The 20646-nt window shown below is 39.0% G+C and overlaps 1 protein-coding gene across 2 annotated transcripts in view; it reads left to right on the top strand.

Annotated features, from left to right (window-relative positions):
- VPS41 (VPS41 subunit of HOPS complex) overlaps nucleotides 1-18421 on the top strand; it is a 198690-nt gene extending 180269 nt beyond the window's left edge. For both annotated transcript variants that reach the window (XM_031012850.3, XM_031012851.3), the window contains 6 exons: nucleotides 218-358; nucleotides 1870-2006; nucleotides 15196-15295; nucleotides 15401-15445; nucleotides 16999-17078; nucleotides 17658-18421. In XM_031012850.3, the coding sequence (XP_030868710.1) occupies nucleotides 218-358; nucleotides 1870-2006; nucleotides 15196-15295; nucleotides 15401-15445; nucleotides 16999-17078; nucleotides 17658-17738 (584 nt within the window). In that variant the 3' untranslated portion in view covers nucleotides 17739-18421. The remainder of the gene's footprint in view (nucleotides 1-217; nucleotides 359-1869; nucleotides 2007-15195; nucleotides 15296-15400; nucleotides 15446-16998; nucleotides 17079-17657) is intronic.
- Nucleotides 18422-20646: the final 2225 nt, after the last annotated feature.

The following is a 20646-nucleotide window of genomic DNA, read 5'->3' as shown; positions in this document are numbered from 1 at the left end:
AGGCACTTAAATGAGTACTCAGCACAGAGTAAATATCCAGTAAATAGGAGATACTTATTTTGCTGTGTTATAGACAGTAAATGTTGATGTCACATGAGAAAATAGCCTTGTCTTAGCTTTCCAACTATGTACACAGATTAAGAGATATGCAATTTCTTTAAAAAAAATTATTAAAATATCTTAAATGAACTCTTTCTCCCGTCTTCACCCCACCAAGGCCGAATGGGTAATAGCCGAAGTGCCCTGAAGATGATTATGGAGGAATTACATGATGTTGATAAAGCAATCGAATTTGCCAAGGAGCAAGATGATGGAGAGCTGTGGGAAGATTTGATTTTATATTCCATTGACAAACCACGTAAGCATAAAAGCCATCTGTGGTTATAACTTTTTTTTCTCTCAGTGTAACCAGTTATGTCTAGATTAAAAACTATTTCAAGATACATTGGGTTAAAAAAATGGCAGCGTACCTACAATAAAAATAGGCCAGGTGTGTTGTAATGATTTCCAATACTCCTCCTGTGCTGGAAAACCTGGAGCCTCATCACTTTGCATTACCTGCATGTGATGAAGAACAGGTGGCTACACAGTTTATTAATTGTGTCGCCATGAGGCATATTTTTACCTGCTGCAAGCAAATTGAATAAATGTCATCTGGGTTGTGTTGGTGTGTTTTTTTTTTGTTTTTAACTTGTATATGGGAGTGTTTATAGTTTAAGTGTATAGACCTTACCAGTCGTTTTTGGAAACATGTAACTGTTCTGGACATTGATGATATTTGGATGTTTGTGTTGTAGTATTTAGCCTCTTTTTTTTTTTTTTTTTTTTTTTTTTTGAGGCGGAGTCTCGCTCTGTCGCCCAGGCTGGAGTGCAGTGGCGCGATCTCGGCTCACTGCAAGCTCCGCCTCCTGGGTTCACGCCATTCTCCTGCCTCAGCCTCCCGAGTAGCTGGGACTACAGGCGCCTGCCACCACGCCCGGCTAATTTTTAGTATTTTTAGTAGAGACGGGGTTTCACCGTGTTAGCCAGGATGTAGCCTCTTTCCTGCACTATTTTTATCAGTACAGCACCCAGAGTTTGTATTTGTTGGTCCTCAGCTTGACTGTTTGCACTGGGTCTCCCATTTTGGAAAAGAAAAAACAAAAGCAGTCACCTAACAGAAACCCAACTCTTTTGAAAATAACTAGCAGTAGTGATTTGAAATTTCCTCTTTCCTTTTTTTTTTTTTAAGTTTGGTAGGAAGTCTTTGTGTTCATGTAACTACCTTAATCTGAAATTGACTTTAATAACTATCCTCTTGACAATATAAGGAATCTCACTTGTAACTAGCAAGATAAAGTAGTAGTTTAAGGATCTCAAGAGGCAAAGTGATGTGGCAGAACATATCATAAACTTGAGGCTGGCGTGAGTGAATTTGGGCACATTACTTATTAGCCGTGTGACCCTGGAAAAATTAAACACCCCATTTCCCTTGTCTGTAAAATGGGGACACAGCATTCCTACCTTGCACAGTATTTGAGGAAAGTGTATATAATACCTGAGCCATAGTCAGTTGTCAATAAATATTATTTGCACCCATTTGATGCTAAAAACTGTATTTTGAAGGCAAGTAATCATTTGTTCAACTGTTTTAAAACAGTTCTTATTTACTTTCTCCTTCATGTCTTAAGGAGCGTTAGTTCTTGGAAGTTTAGAAGATTAATTCTTAAGAGTTTAGAAATTCAAATGGTTTTAACACTTACTTTGAAGGAAATAATTTTTTCTTTGAGTTACTTTTGATCTAAAATTGCATTATATGCAAATTATGTGCAAATAAAATTGCATTATAATGTTGCTTATATGTTCATTGTTTTATGTGGTATTTTGTAGCATTTATTACTGGCTTGTTAAACAACATTGGCACACATGTTGACCCAATTCTACTGATTCACCGTATTAAGGAAGGAATGGAGATCCCCAATTTGAGAGATTCCTTGGTTAAAATTCTGCAAGACTACAATTTGCAAGTAAGTATCCTTTCTTGGACAAATGAGCATCTGAATTAGTTGACTTAGTACTGGATAAATGTTTCTAGGGTTTATGTTAGGTATCAGTTAAAAACTTTCGATTTTATGGTTACATTTTATTTAGGCCCAGATATTTAGAAAACTGTTCAAATAGAGTAATTAGAAACATCACCTTTAAAATTGTGTTGTCCAGTAATACCTTAAAGGCCTTAAGAAGGCTATTTGATTCTTTAGCCATCTCCAATTTTCACTTGTTTTTGAGCAGACATTCTTACATTTGTATGGTTAATATAACATGGAATTGAGGCGAGTATGAAAGCAGTTATAGTGGCCATTAGATCGGGCCACCCCAACATTTTTAGGGAGAATAAGTATTGTATCCGTTTGAGAGAATTAACAAAAATGTTTTTCGGTAAGGTAATAATTTTTCTTGAAGCCATTCAGTAGTCTGTTGCCTGAAAGCTGTTAAAATATAGGATTTTGTTTAACCTTTTGTCTGTTTTCTAGAATAGTGCAACTTTATTATCCTTGTTAAATAAGAATTTGTCATAAGAACAGTGGAACTCATTATTTTCATATAAATTATTATACTAATTACAAAGCATCTTAATCTTTTCCTTAAAAAGACTCTAGCAATTACTATTTTTCAGGATGCTGGTAGCTTCTATAGAACTTGAATTAAAACATTTCCTTAAAAATTCAGGCTGTTGTTCTTCCTCTAATTCACTTGAAAATGAGGTTTTGTTAATAATGGATGAAATTACTTTCCTAGAAACAATTTTTGCAGGTAAAGCCAAAAGAAAAGGCTATTAGCTGAGGAGCATTATGATGTGAGCTCCATTGGGCCAGGATTCACCATGCAGGTTGCAAAGTAGAGGTCTGCCTGCACTCAGGGTGACAGCCTTAGGTAAGAGGCAGGGTGGAAAGGAGAAGATATTGCAGGAATATTGGTGGCATCAAAAACAGATGTAAGAGATGAAAGGGATGGCAGAGCTGCAGGGACAAGAGGTTGTGCCAGAGAGTGTGATGTCATTAATGTTTCTGAAGCGGAGTCATGGTGTATACGTGTTCAAAAAGTGGGATGATGGTAAAGGTCATTTGTGTAGAATTAGTAGAGAAACTGAGGCCACAGCCTTTCTGAGTCATCCTAATGGACATGAAGGCCAGGAGGAAGAAACAAGGTGCTCTAAGCCAGGCTCCAGCTTCTCCACAGGGGACAGTGGTATTAACTGGACAACACGACTTTAAAAGTGAAGAAGTCTAAAGATGGGGGTGGGGGTGTGAGAGATCATGCAGCCTTCACTCCAGAGAGCTTTGTGGGAAATTGGGTTCAAGGGAGAGAGATTGGTATTCGTTAAGCCAAAGAAGTAGATTACCTGTTCCGCAAAAAGCTTAACGATATACAGGCATATATTTCCAGTGGGATTTGGAGGTTTGCAGATGACCCAGGAGAAAGGTTATTGGAAGGAGAATGAGAAAGTCAAGAAGGAAATAAAAATATGGGAATGGGTTAATAGGCAAAGAGAGGTGAGGTGAGGAGCTGGCGTTTCATGCCGCGCCCTAGGAATCCAGAAAGGTGACGTCCCTGCCTGGGGAAGTCACTAATTTTGAAGGTCAGAATTGGGCTTTGGTGAAAGTGTTTTCAGTGTCAGAACTTATAAGCCTCTGAGTGTGAGTGAGCTTGATAATGACCTTTACTTCATTGACCCTTACCAACCCCAGGCATGCCAGGATATGCTCTAGGTTTCAAATCCACATTTGATGAGAAGTCATTTAGGTGTCTCTGAACAACCCTCCCCCAAGGGAAGTAGTAAATAATTATCCCTCTGCCTTTCAGCTGTAGTGCAAGAAGCTTGCACTAGGTTAAAAGTTGTGCCTTTCTTTTTCGCCAGCCTCTGCAATGACTGCAAAACCACATAGTGCATCCCTATGACTAGGTCATTCTTCCAGAGAACCAAGCTCATGGGCACCACTGTGATCTCAGTGTTCATTCATTTTTAATAAATAAATTTGCATCATTCCGAGTCAGCTGGTAATAAAAATGAAATTATTATTAGATGCAAAATGAATGCCTAACATAAAAATATCTACTAAAGAAGCTACTAAATATTTTTTCTTAGTTAGAGCTTTTCCTTAAGATATGTAAGTATGTAGTTCGGTAATGTGTTAAGGAGGTTCAGAATTATTTAGCCAGTGGGTCCAAAAAGCTGTGGTTGCCTGTGAATCCCCCAACCAAGGAGTGGCTTCTCAGAGGGTGAGGGAGAGATGAACAGGGAAGGCAGCAGAGCCTGTGGAAACTGCTGCATCTAGAGTCCCCACTGTAGCTCAGGCATCTTGTTGGAGAATGCAGACAGAAAATGCTCTCCGGGGGCAGGTGGTTCAAAGAATTCCAGGCGTTATTTTTCACTTATAGATAAAGAGTTTAAAATATTTTTCTGCTCTTTTTACATAATGTATTAATGACCGCTTAATGTGTTTCCTTTCTCTAGGCAACCTATTAGGGTTCACTGTAAAAATACATTTATCCAGAGAGCATTTTGCAATTTCCAGAAGGATTTCACTTGCATGTTTTTATTTCATTCTTTTTTTATTTTGTATTTTATAAAACTATGTTGTTTTTCACATACTCTCACCTAGCAAAGTAAAAAATTAGCAACCCTATTCAATCTGAAAATTTGGGAGAAATTTTGCATGTTCATCAATTTCCAGGAATCTGGAAGTGACTGTGTGTGTGATGGGGCTGGGTGGGACAGTAACCCCAGGGGCTATCAAGAACCATTCAGTAATGTAGGGATCTATGGTCAGATGTTGGGGAAATGTTCTCACAGGGCTTCTCAGCACCTTTTCTTGCTGGTATGCATTGGGAATCTCTAAAGGGAGATTGACAATAGAGTATACAGCATTTAAAACTTGGGCACTGCTTTGGGAGATCATTCATTAGCCAGTTGTTAATTGGAAAAGCGGTTTAGAGAATGTTGTGGGAAAAACTTGAAATGAGTAACTCTTCTGCTTTTAGTTTCACGTTTTCTAAAATGTAACAGCTCTCTTCAACCGAAGGTTAGCATCATTAGGTTTGTTAGATGCCTATGACATGACATAATTTAAGGAAATAGTATAATCAACTACATCAGCAGTGTTTAATTTCTTTAACTTTCTATGGTTTTATACCCGACTACCTTGTTAGTGTAATCACTGCACAAATTTTAAAAGCTTCATGAAGTCAGTAAGATGCAAGTGGCATGTATTGCACTTCATAAGCTTTAAATGTTCCTAGGCCTGATTTCAAGGACAAATAGCACTTATTTTGATATAACTTCCAAAACAATATGGTATCAGTTATACTTCAGTTTTTACGTAAACTGACCAGTTTCCAGTTTATGCTACAAATTTCTAATGTTTTTACATTTTCTATTTTTAAAACATTACAAATTTAGCATTTAGTTGTTGAGCGTTTATGTCCATTTTTGTAGTTGGAGGCTTTTTTCCCTTGACAATTTCAGCATCTTTGTTCTTAAAGACTTCTTTTGACGGTTTTATTTGACGAACGTTTAATCTTCACAACACTTCTGTAGGAAACATCATCTTTGTTTTACAGATGAGAAGGTTGTCTCTCAGAAAAGTTAAGTGATTTGCCAGTCTGGGAAGGTGATGAACTGGCTTTGAACACAGATCACAGATCCTCTGACTAAATCTCATGCCTTTTTTAAATCAATGACTACATTACCTTTTACAGCCACAAGTAATCTCTAAAAAATCTGCTAATTAGAGTGGGGTCTTAGTTTTTTTCATTATGGGTAACACCTCTTGGGAAAAGAAAATAGCAAGCATGTTTAACTTGCTTCTAAAGAGGTGTCATGGTGCAGTGGAAATCTCACCAGGCTAAGCCTCCTGAGTCCCTGGTGTGAGTCTAACCCTTAAGTAAAGTTGTAGATGATCCTGAAGAAGTCATTGCACATCCTTGGACCTCTGTTTTCCCCAGAAAAATAAAAGGGAGCAGGGGCTAGATTAAACCTCCATCTTAGATGCTTAAGGGGCTGCAGACATTCATAAGGCTAACTGGATCTAAGGCGTTGGGTACAAAGCTGAATTGCCTTTAGGCCAACACCTGCCTAGTTAGGTTTCTCTACATTTCTCTCTGGAGCAGGATGTTCAGCTTTGGGCACTGGTTTGGGTCACAGGATTACAAAACTTTCAAAGATCACTACAGAAACTTAGCCTTTACAAGATGGACACAACACTCAGGAGTTTCCACTGTGATGGAAACTCCTCTGGACTTGTGTTATTGTGGTGATCGACCCCCATATTTGTATCCTTTTACACTTGGCAGAATCATGCCACGTGGTTCTCCCAGCAGGCCCTCGCCCCTGCTTTGCAGATGAGAAAGTTGAAGCTAGAAGATGTTGCATGATTTGCCCATGTCATGCAGTAGAGCCAGGATTCCAAGCCTGTGCACTTGGTGCTGCTCTGCCTCCTGCAATTTGGCAGTTTTACGTTTTCTTTTCATGGGTAGTGCTTGCCATTACTCTTGCTTTTGATTTATGTTTTATTTTGTCTGTATCTATGACCAAGACTAAGGTTATGAAGTTTTGTTTTTATTTTTTATTTTTATTTTTTTGAGACGGAGTCTTGCTCTGTCGCCAGGCTGGAGTGCAGTGGCGTGATCTCAGCTCACTGCAAACTCCACCTACCTGGTTCAAACAATTCTCCTGCATCAGCCTCCTGAGTAGCTGGGATTACAGACACATGCCACCATGCCCAGCTAATTTTTGTATTTTTAGTAGAGACAGTTTATCCATGTTGACCAGGATAGTCTTCATCTCCTGACCTCATGATCCGCCTGCCTCGGCCTCCCAAAGTGCTGGCATGACAGGTGTGAGCCACCGCGCCTGGCGTATTTTTATTTTAGTTTTTTAAAGATAGATAATTCTCTCCCCAGCTACCAATCTAAGGGAGGCATTGCCCAACTTCCTTTTCCACCAACTTTCAAAAGTGGTGCGAATGTGGAATCTCTGCATATTGAAAATAAGGTCAACTCACCTGATGAGGGAGGGAAAATCCACCCTGTACTGTTCTTTTTCTTGAGATAGAAGCTTTGTAGATGAGATTTGCCACTCCCTATAATTAGGTTTAACTATTTGTGAATGCTTTTGTTTTTAATCCATTTATGAGACAAATATGCACCAAAACTTTTTGGTGCTCATGCTTTCGGTTTTACAGTTATGATTCTCATCCTCCTTTCTATTCTAGCAGTGTCTGTGAAGTGCCTTGAGGTACTTCATTTATGTTATCTCTGGATAAAAAGTGACTATCTACATAGTGCTGTTGTGTGGTCTTCCACATCGTATCCTGTGTATCTCTCACTGCTGGGCCCATTTGGTCTCTGGAGATGCATTCATTGTACTGGCAGTTTATACCAGAGTCACATACAGAATTGGCATGGAGGACAAATAGGCAACTGTTGTCTTTTAAAGAGCAGTGGACATGGTATTTGCAGACGTGGGCTCCTGTTCTGGCTTTGCCATTAACAAGCCTATTGAGACTTTGGTAAGGCACTTCAGTTTTCTGGAGCTTGGTTTCCCAGTTAGATTAAGCCAGTGTTTGTGAAGTCTGGCTGCACACCAGTATCATCTGGATTCTTGTATACGTTACATAGTTTCAGGCACCCAGCCCAGATCTGCTGAATGAGACTCTCTTGGGAAGGACTAGGGAGCATGTCCTTAAACCACCTTGATATTTCTTACACACCTAGTCTGGCACTAGTCTATGTATTGAAATTTGAGAACCTTGAGATTAGATGATCTCTAAAATATCTTTTGTTTCTAAAGTTCTTAACAGAGGCATTTTATAAATATCTCTTTACATATTGAATACAGCTGCATATTTAATGTTAACTTAATATTTTAATGTAAGCCTTAATATTTATTTTGGGATCTAATAAAGCAGCTTAGGTTTTTAGGTATAATTGGGGTTTATTTTTCACGGTTTTTTCTTTTGCCTCAAAAATGACACTTATTTAAAGAAAAAAAATGACAAATTGTCCATCCCTTGACTCCCTTCCCTCCCCTGCCCTGTTCCTCCCAACTGCCCCTTGGATTGAACCCTGGCTGGGGCTAGGTAGCAGGACAGCCCCTCTTAGATGAAGTCAGCAACACTGATGGGTGTCTTCTTAACAGAGGGGCTGTCAGAGGCCTTAATGTCTCATGGAATAATTGTTTTCAAAGTGCCATATACTTGAAGACTTATAAACACATTTATTCAAATATATGAGTACCTCCTGTGTCAGACAGTATGTTCTGTGCTAACAGGGCCTCCATTTGGTCTCAGACCTGGGGATGAGCGAGACGCAGCCCTTTGTTCATGCAGCTCATGATCTAAATTGATGTTTCTGGGAGAAGTAAAATGCCTTAACACTTCCATTTTGTTAAACTATGCACACCATACACACAGACACACACACATACACATATACACATGTACACACACAGAAACACACACGTGTACACACACATACCTCATCCAAACTGGTAAACTAATTTCAGACATCTCCATGCCTTCCAAAGTTATGTTCCCAAATTTGCATTTGCTGCAGTCCCCATAGTCCTTTATTGCCCATATCTCTGCTTTGCAATCCAAATGGGATAAGAGGAAATAATGGCTTCTTTCTTACTAACCTTTTTTTGGGCCTACATGGATTTCTTTTTGACTCTCAGTATATAAGCTCCTAATTTTCTTCTAAGAGAGAGTTTTTGAATTTATATGTTCATGAAATAAACTTTTAAGACCAAATGAGATTTGTTGTTTTCCTTTTGAAATTATTTCAGTTTTGCCTTATCACAGCTTTTAGGTGACATAGGTGGCCTGTGACAACCAGCTGTAGCTTTTAAAATTAATTTGGTACATCCATACCTTGTGCTATTAGAAATTTAAATACAATTGTGTTTATAAGATTGTTTCTGAACTCCAACATAAGACCTTAGGATCTCTTTCCCTTCGTATTTCTCTGCAGTTCATCATTTTTATAAGAATCCCAGCTGAAAGCAAAGCTTTTTCAAGAAGAATTCAAGTCCCATAGCATTGTGACCTAAGGAAGGATTAGAAATGAGGGGAAAAGTTTCTCAGTCTACCCTGTGTCATATTGGGGGCTTTTAAAACCAGGTAGCTGCCTGTCATTTGCAGTTCTAGTGATAAGCATTGCAGTATGAACAAGGCAATGTCAGCAAAATGTTTAGTGTTCGAAGAATCTTTTAAAATAAAAATTTCAGAAACTTGGCAACTTTTGATGGCATTTTTCCCATGGCCGCTGTTTCTAATGAACCATAATAACTTTGCTGATACACAGTTCTTTTATTGCTTTATAAAATCTCTATGGGTCTGGTGTTTTGCTTTTGGTTGGGATTATTATCAATGATGATGAACTGCAGAGAAATAAGGAGAAAGGGGGAAGATAAGGCAAATCTAAGTTCTCATGTTGGTTTTCAACAGTCGTATTGTAAATTCATTCTTATTTAAATTTACAGTAGCACAAAATATAATATGTAACAGATTGTTTATAGAAGCCATAGCTGGTTGACTTCAAAATGACGAAAAGGGAAGAGTAAAGGTCACGTTGATAAAATATGTAATTTAGAAAAACTTAGAACTATGGAAGGAAACAAAGTAATATCAAGAAAACAAGAATCCTGGAGTAGGATGTAAGAAGAAATTGACCCCTAGATTTGAATAATCTTGGAAAAATATAGGAAAGTCCTGTAAGGAAAATAAATCTCTGAAAGATAATATTGTACTTTCTAAGCTATGCCTACAAGTATTTTTTGAGATGAAAATTAATACCATTATGAAGTTGAGGAAAGAAAAGACTGGTTTATCCTCAGTGAAATTCTTTTTGTTTGGTTTTGAGACAGGGCCTTACTTTGTTGCCCAGGCTGGAGCATGGCAGTGGTGCAGTCACAGCTCACTGTAGCCTTGACCTCCCGGGCTCAAGCGATCCTTTCACTTCAGCCTCTGCAGTAGTTGGAACTACAGGCATGTGCCACTATGCCTGGCTAATTTTTTTTATTTTAATTCTTTGTTGAGACAGGGTCTCACTATGCCCAGGCTGGGCTTGAACTCCTGGGCTCAAGAGATCCTCCTATCACAGGCTCTCAAAGTGCTGGGATTATAAGTGTGAGCTACCACAACCATCCAATTGTCAGTGATACTCTAATAAGAGGCATAGGTTACAAAGCAAAGGTTAATAATGGTGCTGTTTAATTTACCAAGTAGAGATATTTCATAGAGAAGATGTTTCAAACTAGTTTTAAGTTCTGAAAGTGATATCAGAGGCTGTCCAACACAGAGAATAAGAAACCAGGGTAAAACAGGAGGAAACAGGTGAGAAAGTTTTTAGTGGGTTATAAATGATTGATCTTTGAAAGGCCAGTTAGACATACTTTGGAAAACAAAACCTACTTTTGGTGTGAAGGAGGACATAATCTTCAAAACTGCATGCTTATAAGCTTCTGTAGTCTATAAACATTCAGGAAACATCACAAAATGTATTTGCAAATTCCATAAAGTTTGAGAAAAAGGCACGGGGAAACAACCAGCATAACCGTAAAAAAGTCCTTGCAGACTAAGTTTTCACCACCTGAAATAAACAAAGAATATGAGTTTATATCAATAACTTCGAAAACTCAGAAGAACTGTACAATTTTCTAGGAAAATAATAAGTTGTAAAAGTTTACTCAAGCAAATAGAATAGACCTATAATCATTAACTAAATTACATTGGTAGTCAAAATGTATAGCTACAATAAAGGCACTTATTCCATAGACAGTTTTAGAGACAAGTTTTACCCTTTTAAAAAATAGCTGGCTGGATACGGTGGTTCATGCCTGTAATCTCGTCACTTTGGGAGGCTGAGGTGAGCGGATGGCTTGAGCGCAGGAGTTTGAGATAAGCCTGAGCAACATGGTGAAACCCTGTCTGTACTAAAAATACATAAATTAGCTGGGCATGATGGCTCACACCTGTGGTCCCAGCTACACGGGAGGCTGAGGCAGGAGGATCACTTAAGTGCAGGAGGTCAAGGCTGCAGTGAGTTCTGATCATGCTACTGTACTCCAGCCTGGGTGGCAGAGCAAGACCTTGTCAAAAAAAATTAATTAAAAATAATAAAACTAAATAAAAAGCAGCCTCTGTTTTACATTTACTTTTCCAGATAATTGAATGGAAAAGTTCCTCAGTTCCTTATGGAATGTTAGTGTAACCCTAATACCAGCATTACGTGAGGGCAGTATGAGAAAATTATAGCCGTATCTTTTTTTTTAAAACACAAATGCAAAAATAATACATAAATCAATAGCAAATTGAACTTGACCATTTATTTAATTGTTAAAAGTACATCCATATCATAAATGTTATTAGTTCTCCCTAAAATAATCATCTGTATGTTCAATAAAATTTTAATCAAAATCTCCAAAGAATTTTTCATGGAAATTAATAAACTGGTCCTAACTCTTAACATAAAAATTAAGAGTAAGATTATTATTCAAGAGGGAAGATATTTTTATTAGATATCCAACTTAATATGTGGGAGTATAAAATGGTATATAACCACTTTGGAAAACTGTTTGTCATTTACTTGAAAAATTAAACATACACCTACTCCATGACCCAGGAATTTCACTCCTAGGTATTTACTCAAGAGATGAAAATCAGTTCCATAAAAAGATCTGTACAAGAATGTCCTTTGGATTTCCTTAGTAGCCATAAACTGGACATAACCTCAGCATGCATTAACAGGAGAATATACCTCAGGGTTGTTGCCTCTTGGTGACAAAGTAGATGCCGTATCACTAGGCTTTACATCCACACTTCATATGGCACATGCAGGAAGCAAGGGGTTTTTTCCTAATGAGGCTTTGCTTTTTGATTTGAAAGGGCTGCTTTCCCAAGCTTGATGTTTATCTTGTTGACCAGATCTATGTTACATGAGCCCCAGCCAGCTGTATATTTCAGTTGGACACACACTAAACGAAGTTGGAGTTGTGTTTGAAAAGAAGGAGCAGGAATGGTAGAGGGCAATAAGGTGTCAGCTGTGTCTGTAATACTTTATTTTCTGGAATGAGATCTGAAGCACGTGGGAAAATATTAACAGATTTGTTAAATCTAGGTGGTAGGGACTGGGTCTTTTTTTGTTTTCAGTTTTTTAATATTTCATATTTTAAAAAGAAAAATAGCACAAAGTAATGAAAGATAGTGCTCAGATCAAGAGCAGCAGTGATCAGTGCCATTCTGGTCATTGAAACCTGAATAACAGAAGAGTGTGCATGTGCCCTAAGTATGTAAAGAACATCACATTTGCAAGTCAGAAGGGAGATGGGGAAGGTGATGATAGTCTGTGGTTGGGAAGATAGGCTGGGTAAGATGACCTTGAAACATAGCAGTCATCCAAAATCATGAGTGTGAAGGTCAAAAAGAGGTGAGGATGACCTGCTTACGCCAACTGCTGTGGCATCTGACTTTTGGCCATCAGTGTCTTTATCAAAAAGACACTCATGGGAAATTCCAAATATGAATTTTTGAGGGTGAAATGAATGTGAACAACAGCACATTTTTCATGAGTCACTGATGGAGTTGCTACTAGGAATCCATAGTCAACATAATGCCTTGTCATACGTCTGATGTTGAAAGCAATACCTGTAGATTGTAGTACATTATAATCTTGTACTGTCTTCCTTCACTTATCACCTTTAATTGCCTACAAATTATTACAGATGTTATAGAATAAATGATTACATTCTATAGAGGATAGTCTCATATTTTGAAATACCTGCCTGGGATCATATAAATGAAACTTAAAATGTTTTCCTGTTTTTCTGATTGGGAGCCTTGAATTTTGACCAAATGAAGTAGGAAATAGCAGTAAGCTGTATTTGTGTACTTTCCCCTCTCCTGGCTGTTTGCCTCTGAATAATGAATTTTCCTAGAAAATGCTTTCTGCAGGCGGACAGATTGTACCTGTTTAGAAAAATGTAATCCTGCTGAGGATATGGTTCCTTCCTGGTTTGCATATTTTGCTGTTTTCTTTTTTAGCTTGTAGACACGGTGACCTCTGTCTAGACTGCTGGCCCTGCCTTTCTCTTATATAATTCATGCCATGGGCCTGGAGCACCCACAAGAGTCAGAGCCATTTTTTTTAATTGTTTTATCTGAGATGTTGTGGTTGAAACCATTACTCTTAAGTTTTTTATTTTTGTCTTGGAGGCTAAGCAGCTTTATATGTTCGCTTTTAAATTTATTTAAAGTTTCCTGACATCAATATTTCTTAGCTATCTTTCTTACTGTATTTGTTATTTTTCTCTTCTACCTGTATGTTTTAATGTAGTCTGTTAAAATTTTAATGTATTTTTTAAAAAATCCAAAAAAATTGATTCCTGGTAGAATTTTAAAGAATAAAACTTCATAGGCAGTTTCTCAATTAATGTAGGAATACTAAAATCATGTAATTTCCTGTTCATCCGTACTAGAAATGGCAGGCATAGAACTTCAATCTAGACATTAGTTCTGTTTTCCTGAATATTAATTTGTCTTTGTATAATTAGGGGGAAAAGGCTTTTGGCTGGATTCACCCAAAGCCAGTGCTCTTTGGGATTTTCAGAGGAACACGTGGACCACTGAGGATAGAGGGCTGCGGTTGGCTGCTCCCTTACTTTTCTTCCCTAGTGGCATGAATTTAAAACTTATGAAAGCAAAATGCCCATCTAGCTTGTCAAGTCGAGAGTGACTTCAGTATGAAGAAAGCCAAAGTGCCCCCTCTAAACAGTGGCACTTGCCCGTGAAAGACACATGCTTCTCAGCCTCAGAGCTGGGCTGCGGTGAGACAGCGCTGTCTGTTAATGTGAACTTCTATGATGTGACATGTGTAACTGCACATAACTATGTATAAGACACATAGGGCCCAAAGGGAGAAGCCACAGGCACAGCCCCAGAGCGTCTCTGTCCTTCAGGCCTTGAGTTTCTCCCTCTGAAAAAGCAGCAACAAGTTCTGGTTAAAAAATAATAATAATAATAAATGAAATGACATCTGGCTTATGCGCACCTCCTGGAGCCTCTCAGTTTCCTACTAATACCTAAGAAAACCCAGCAAAGCGTGGGAGCTCACACTGTGCCCCGCAGAATGGACATGAAAGGTAAAGTGTCGCCTGTCCCTGCTGTGTCCCCACCTAAAAGCAGGGGAGGATCTTGGACCCCATCGTGCCTCCAGTTCTGAAATACAACATTGGTACCAGCCAGAAATGGGCATCATCCTCCACTGTGTGCTTCTGACCTCTGAGGCTGCCAAAGCATTGTGATGTCTCTTGTCATTCTCCAGGCAGGAAGGGAGGAAATAGTAAAAAGCCTGCAGGGGAATAAGAAAAATGTGTAAAGAAACAAAAGCTATAATGCTGGGATGAAGAATAAAGAAAAGGACTCTTATGACAGAATATTTGTATTCATGGTCATTTTTCAATTGTCACCCCTCCCAGGAGTCACCAAATTTGAAGGTTATTATAGTCAGTTAATACCACACACACACACACACACACCACATTCATAGCACTATGCTGAATGGTTTTGATTGGATTTGGAAAGAAAAAGATAGGTTGCAGCCTCGAGGGGATTTAAGACAGAGATTGTATCTGTTTAGTTTATTATCTATACCCAGTACCCTGTACGTGATAGGGACCCAGTACTTATTTGTGCAGTAAATAGATTAATTTATGAAATAAATTGATGATTTTGGAATAGCAGGTTTTCATTCTGGGTAAAGATCTGAAGAATGGAATGAACACATAATGTAGGAGCCAAAGTCTGCCCAAGAGAATCTGTATAAGGAAGCCCTCTAAAGTAACAATAGGGTTAGTTAATATAGGGCCTTCTTGGCCAGACTTTGGAATTTATGTTTGATTATACAAATGCTACAGGAGCCAGTGTATGGTTGGAAGAAATGATGAAATGATGCACAGAGTAATGAGTGGATCCTGGCTGGCCAGGTCAGCCTGGCAGTGGTTTGGCAGGAAGAGGGTACTGAGGGCAAGAGAATCAGTGAGTGCCCCTTTTGAGTATTTCAAGCATGCCAGCTTTTGGAATCCCCAGTACAGTGTCCCTTCACCCCTCAGATTTCAGTCTACTTAAGATGGCTTTTCTTTTAAAATGTATGCATTAGATTCTGCTTCGTGAAGGCTGCAAGAAGATTCTCGTAGCTGACTCTTTGTCCTTACTGAAGAAAATGCACCGAACTCAAATGAAAGGTGTTCTTGTTGATGGTGGGTAAAATTGAAATAATCATATGGAACCACGTGCCCTGCTTTCAGAAATGGCCAAGCAGGTATAAACAGGGCATAATCCAAAGTATGTGTGTTTTCTTACAGAGGAGAACATCTGTGAGTCGTGCCTTTCCCCTATTCTTCCATCAGGTAAGAAGGTTTTCCTCAAAAAAATCCCCAACATGTATTTTAATGATGAGTGGTATCAAAATTTTGGAATTAGCCAACTACCGTTTATAAAACTATATAACTTTCAGAATAACCCAGTGGAGAGAAGTGTTGTGGCTTGCATCCTGCTCAGTGGAATGCTGGTGCTGCCATTGCTTAGAGCTGAGGTTCTCAAGCTCTAGGGCAAGTCATCGTCACCTGGCAGGCTTGTTGGAACCCAGATCACTGGCCCAGTCAGACTCCCTAGAGTCTCTGGTTCCAAACTTCCAGGGCAGGAACTGAGAATGTATATTTCTAACAAGTTCCCAGGTAATGTTGATGCCACTGGTTCAGGGGCCCTTCTTTTAGAACTGCTAGTCTAGGGTAAAAACAAAATGAAAACTAACCATCAGCATTTAAATTTCAAGGTAGAAGAACCATATACATGTCTGGGAAAAAAAATTTATAGGTAGCATTCCCTTTTCTTTAGTGTTTTTCTCTGATATATGGTTCTACGTGCCCAAGTCATCTCACTTTTCAGTGGAAACATACATAATACCTGCCATCTAATTGGAACTGTGAGTCTTTAAAAGACATAAGCATTTGTTTATTTCTAGTTCTTGGCAGATATATATATGTCTTCATCTGTAATGAAAAGCACCTTCTTAAGGTTCATTATGACAGAATAAATTTGCATAATTCAAAAGCGGAAACTAACAAAGCATCGTTAGGATGCTAACAAATGCTTTTCAAATATAAGTTCAGCATAACAAAGTACTAAAAGACCTCGTTGACCTCATGTTTACTTAGGATTAAAGGATTATTTCATGGGGCAGTGCATGAGAAGTTGTTCTACTTAGGTTCTTTTCTAGAGGAATTAGATTTGGATGTTTAAGTGCTTCTGTTGAAAACTGCATAGGCTCAGGTGAAGAAGTGAGCTTCCGTAGCGTTTCAGACAGTGTTGCAGCAAAAAGGAACCACATACATTCCCACTCTACAGTTAGATTTAACTCCACATTTACTCTGCTGATGACACTAAATCTTACCAAAAATAAGCTGGCCACACAGAGCAGGAACAGATGAGGGGATCTGCCCAAGCACAAGTGCAGTAAAATGCAAGGTCACCACAGCCTGGGCTTATAACCCAGGTCCACCTCTGAGTCAGTGTGTGGTCTTGGCAAAGGTAGCAGGTGGACTGGCAAAGCATTTTTGTGAAGCCACAGACTCAACTTCAGCTGTGGTGTATAATGATTATAGGGGTTAGGGGTGCATTGGCACATACACATGCTGGTTTTCCTACAGTTGTCCTCAATGTAGTCTGGGTAAGTGACACAGAGGCTAAGCAAGTAACCTGTGAATCACATAGCAACGTGATTATAATACCTGTTTTGTGTCTGATCATACCACCCCTCAGGAATGCTTTTGTAAATAAGCCATTCTCTAAAGGCACCTTATTGCTGAAAATTAAACTGCAACTCGACTTTCAGTCGGGACTGGTTTAAAATGATCTTGCTTGTTGCATTAAGTTCTCCTCCTTTCTCTGCCCTCCTTGCCAGATGCAGCTAAGCCCTTCAGCGTGGTGGTCTTCCATTGCCGGCACATGTTCCACAAGGAGTGCCTGCCCATGCCCAGCATGGTGAGTTGGCAGCTTGGCACCTATCAACTAGAGGGAAATTAACACACTTAGAGGAATGTGCTTTAAACTGTAACCCTTCATCCTTATGGCTGTATGGGTTAAAAAAATACAATGTGGATTTATATCACATAACAAAAATTAATCTAGTTTTCAAATGTAAAAATATTTAGAAATGTTTTATATACTATAGTAAACATAAAAGCATACCCATTTGAAGGAATTCATTCAGGCCCAGTTGACAGCTGTCATGCTGTAGAGATGAGCAACAACAATAGAGAGCCATTGTGTATCTTATGTGTTTCTCAGCCTGATTTGTGTTCCATGATGCTATCATTTTTTTAGTGTCATATTCCTCCAGGTCACATTAGACGTATTCTGCTGTTGGGTGTCCTTTGAGTCACAGAGTAACAGCTGATCTAGACTAAATCCTAAGTTAACCAGAAATAAACTCCAGAGAAAGGAGTGACATCCTATTACTTCCTCTCCGCCCCCTGACTAATGCTACCTTAGTGTTTCTGAATATGAGAGTAGAAAAAGAAGATCATTTTTTAAATCTGTGTTTTTAAATTGCATTTTTAGAACTCTGCTGCACAGTTCTGCAACATCTGCAGTGCTAAGAACCGTGGACCAGGAAGTGCAATTTTGGAGATGAAAAAATAGCTCATTTCTCCTTGTCAGTCTCCTCGTCACCACTCTTTTTGAGACTGTTTTTGCAACAACAAAAGCATTTGTTGACACTCGTGCTGTTAAGAGATTTATGTTTATATTATACTCAAAAACAATTTCTTCATCTATTCCTGTACTAATGGTTTCTCTTTGCAGTTCACAGAGAATTTGGGGCTCTCTTCATGCCTTGAAATTTTGGGGTCCGTAGTCAATATTTTGTTATTTATTTGTTTGGCTCATTCTTTATATAGTAATGGAAACATAAGTCTAGGAGTTAGAAATGAATTTTTTAGACCTTAGTAAAACCATTTAACCATAAAATGGACAACTGAGAATTCTCACAGCTGCCTGAAAGCGTCGCCAACTGTGGTTATCCTGCAAGCTGCTACCTGCAACTTCGACGTTGTTTCCACGTGCTCTGCTGGCTACCATTCTTGCATTCTGGGTATGGCTTTTTTCTGTGTCATTAACTATGGTTATCCTCTAAATAGGCATTTAATGAAACGTACAAATTGTCACTCATTTGATGACATCTGGGAATAACATTAGCAGGCTGATGTCCTGCACCATTATGTTTACTAATCACATGTTCTGTGTGCTGTGACGACTGTCAGAGTATCTGGCCATGGCGGACACTCAGCATTTGTTGATTGAATAAATGTTAGCTCTTCTCATTGTGAAGGACTCACTTTTACTGGGATAAACAAATGCAGTTAAGAATTCTGGCACCCTTGTAAGGAAGAAAGGAGAGTTCAACACCTTCGAGTCTGAGCGCTTGTGGCTAGAGTTTGCCAGGAGGGAGGAAACCAGTGACCCTGAAAACTGAGGGTGCCTCAGGAGCAGTGGGACCACCTGATGCTGAAGGATGGACTAATGAGGTTTCCTCTTGCCTTCTCTGGTGCCTCCATTGCCCTCATGGAACAGAGCATATCATAGAGGGAGAAAAGTCAGACTTGTAATTGTGTCTTACAGTTATTGGCTTCATCATCCTTGGGATATATGGTCATCCTCTAATGAGTGTAAAAGTGCGCAAAACACATCCTTATTGTTCCTGATCTCTTAGTCCCATAAATGGGAACAAATACAGCTTTCTGCTTCTTTCTTTTTGGGGAAAGGACAGGGTGCTAGTGAGTACTGACAGCATGCCAGCTACCGAAGTCACCCAGCCATTCCCATGAGCAGCAGTTCATTTAATTGTCACAGCGTCGCCAGGAAGAAGATCTGATACACCTAGGTTTACAGATGAAGAAAGCAAAATGTAGAGATGTTGTTGAGGTCACAGAGGTGACTGCCTAACTTCAGAGCAGGGCTCCTGATCCCTTTAAGAAATTACAGGGCCAGCCGGGCATGGTGGCTCACGCCCGCAATCCCAGGGCTTTGGGAGGCCTTGGCAGGTGGATCACCTGAGATCGCACGTTCGAGACCAGCCTGACCAACATGGAGAAACCCCATCTCTACTAAAAACACAAATTAGCCAGGCATGGTGGTACATGCCTGTAATCCCAGCTACTCAGGAGGCTGAGGCAGGAGAATCACTTGAACCCAGGAGGCGTAGGTTGTGGTGAGCTGAGATCGCGCCATTGCACTCCAGCCTGGGCAACAAGAGCAAAACTCCGTCTCAAAAAAAAAAAAAAAAGGAAAAAAAAGAAAAGAAAAGAAAAGAAATCATAGGGCCAAGTTCAAATGAAATGCACAGAACATATCTTCACTTTAGAGTTAAGAATTCTCCAGCAAACAACAGAATTTTTGTTGTTGTTAGTCACAAATACTTAGAACTGGAAGGCTCTTTGTTATTATTGAATGTACCCCTCAGCCTTCTCAGCATTTCCTTATCCCAAGACTAGTGTGCTTTCTGCTACACTGCTAGTTTTCAGTTTTGAGTTTTGTTCTTACCCAATTGTTTTTTCTTTTCAACATTACCAATTTAAAGATTCAGTTTATTACATTTACATTAATCCCCACTTATGATTTGAGCAAGCTCATTTCCAGAAAAGTTTACTTTAAGATCATCAATAGGATTTGCTAATTTCAGTGAAGTCATTTTGCTTCAGAGGTAAATTATCCTAGTTACCAAGTCCCATTTGGACATAAAGAAAATCCTACTTATAGAAAAGGAGAAAATAATCAAACAGTCTTCATTTTTAAGTAACTGATTTAAAAGGAAAATAATAAAATATGTTCGTTTATCATTTCAGAAATTGCTGTAACACACTGGAAAATTCCTGAACAATATAGATTTTATCGTTAATAAAAAACACTAGCTTTCCTTCCTTAGAATGACTTTTCTTTTGAATAAACAATATTGGGTGATTTATTAAAGGATATTCAATCCTTTTTACTTTTCATCAACCTATAAGGGCTTAAATATGGCAAAATAATCCAGGTGTTAGTCAATTATTTTTCATGTGTGACTAGCCCAATTTAAAATATAGGTAAACAGGAAACCCATTCCCCTCGTTTTGGGGAAGAACATAGTTGCAAAGTACACACTTCATAAGCTATTCTTTTTTTTTTTTTTTTTTGAGATGGAGTCTCGTTCTGTTGCCTTGGCTGGAGTGCAGTGGCATGATCTTGGCTCACTGCAACCTCCGCCTCCCGGGTTCAAGTGATTCTCCCATCTCAGCTTCCAGAGTAGGTGGAAGTACAGGCACGCACCACCATGCCCAGCTAATTTTTTGTACTTTGGTAGAGGTGAGGTTTCACCATGTTGCCCAAGCTGGTCTCGAACTCCTGAGCTCAGGTAATCCACCCACCTCGGCCTTCCGAAGTGTTAGGATTACAGGCGTGAGTCACCACACCCGGCCAAGAAAGCTATTCTTGAAGTGTAAAACAGCCAGGTTCAAAATTATTTTGGAGTACTTTAGTTTGCTTTTGTTTTTAGCCAAAGGGATTTCATACTGGT

The sequence above is a fragment of the Gorilla gorilla genome, chromosome 6 (assembly GCF_029281585.2).
Source record: "Gorilla gorilla gorilla isolate KB3781 chromosome 6, NHGRI_mGorGor1-v2.1_pri, whole genome shotgun sequence".
Lineage (NCBI taxonomy): Eukaryota > Metazoa > Chordata > Mammalia > Primates > Hominidae > Gorilla > Gorilla gorilla.
This window is presented reverse-complemented; position numbering and strand designations above follow the sequence as displayed.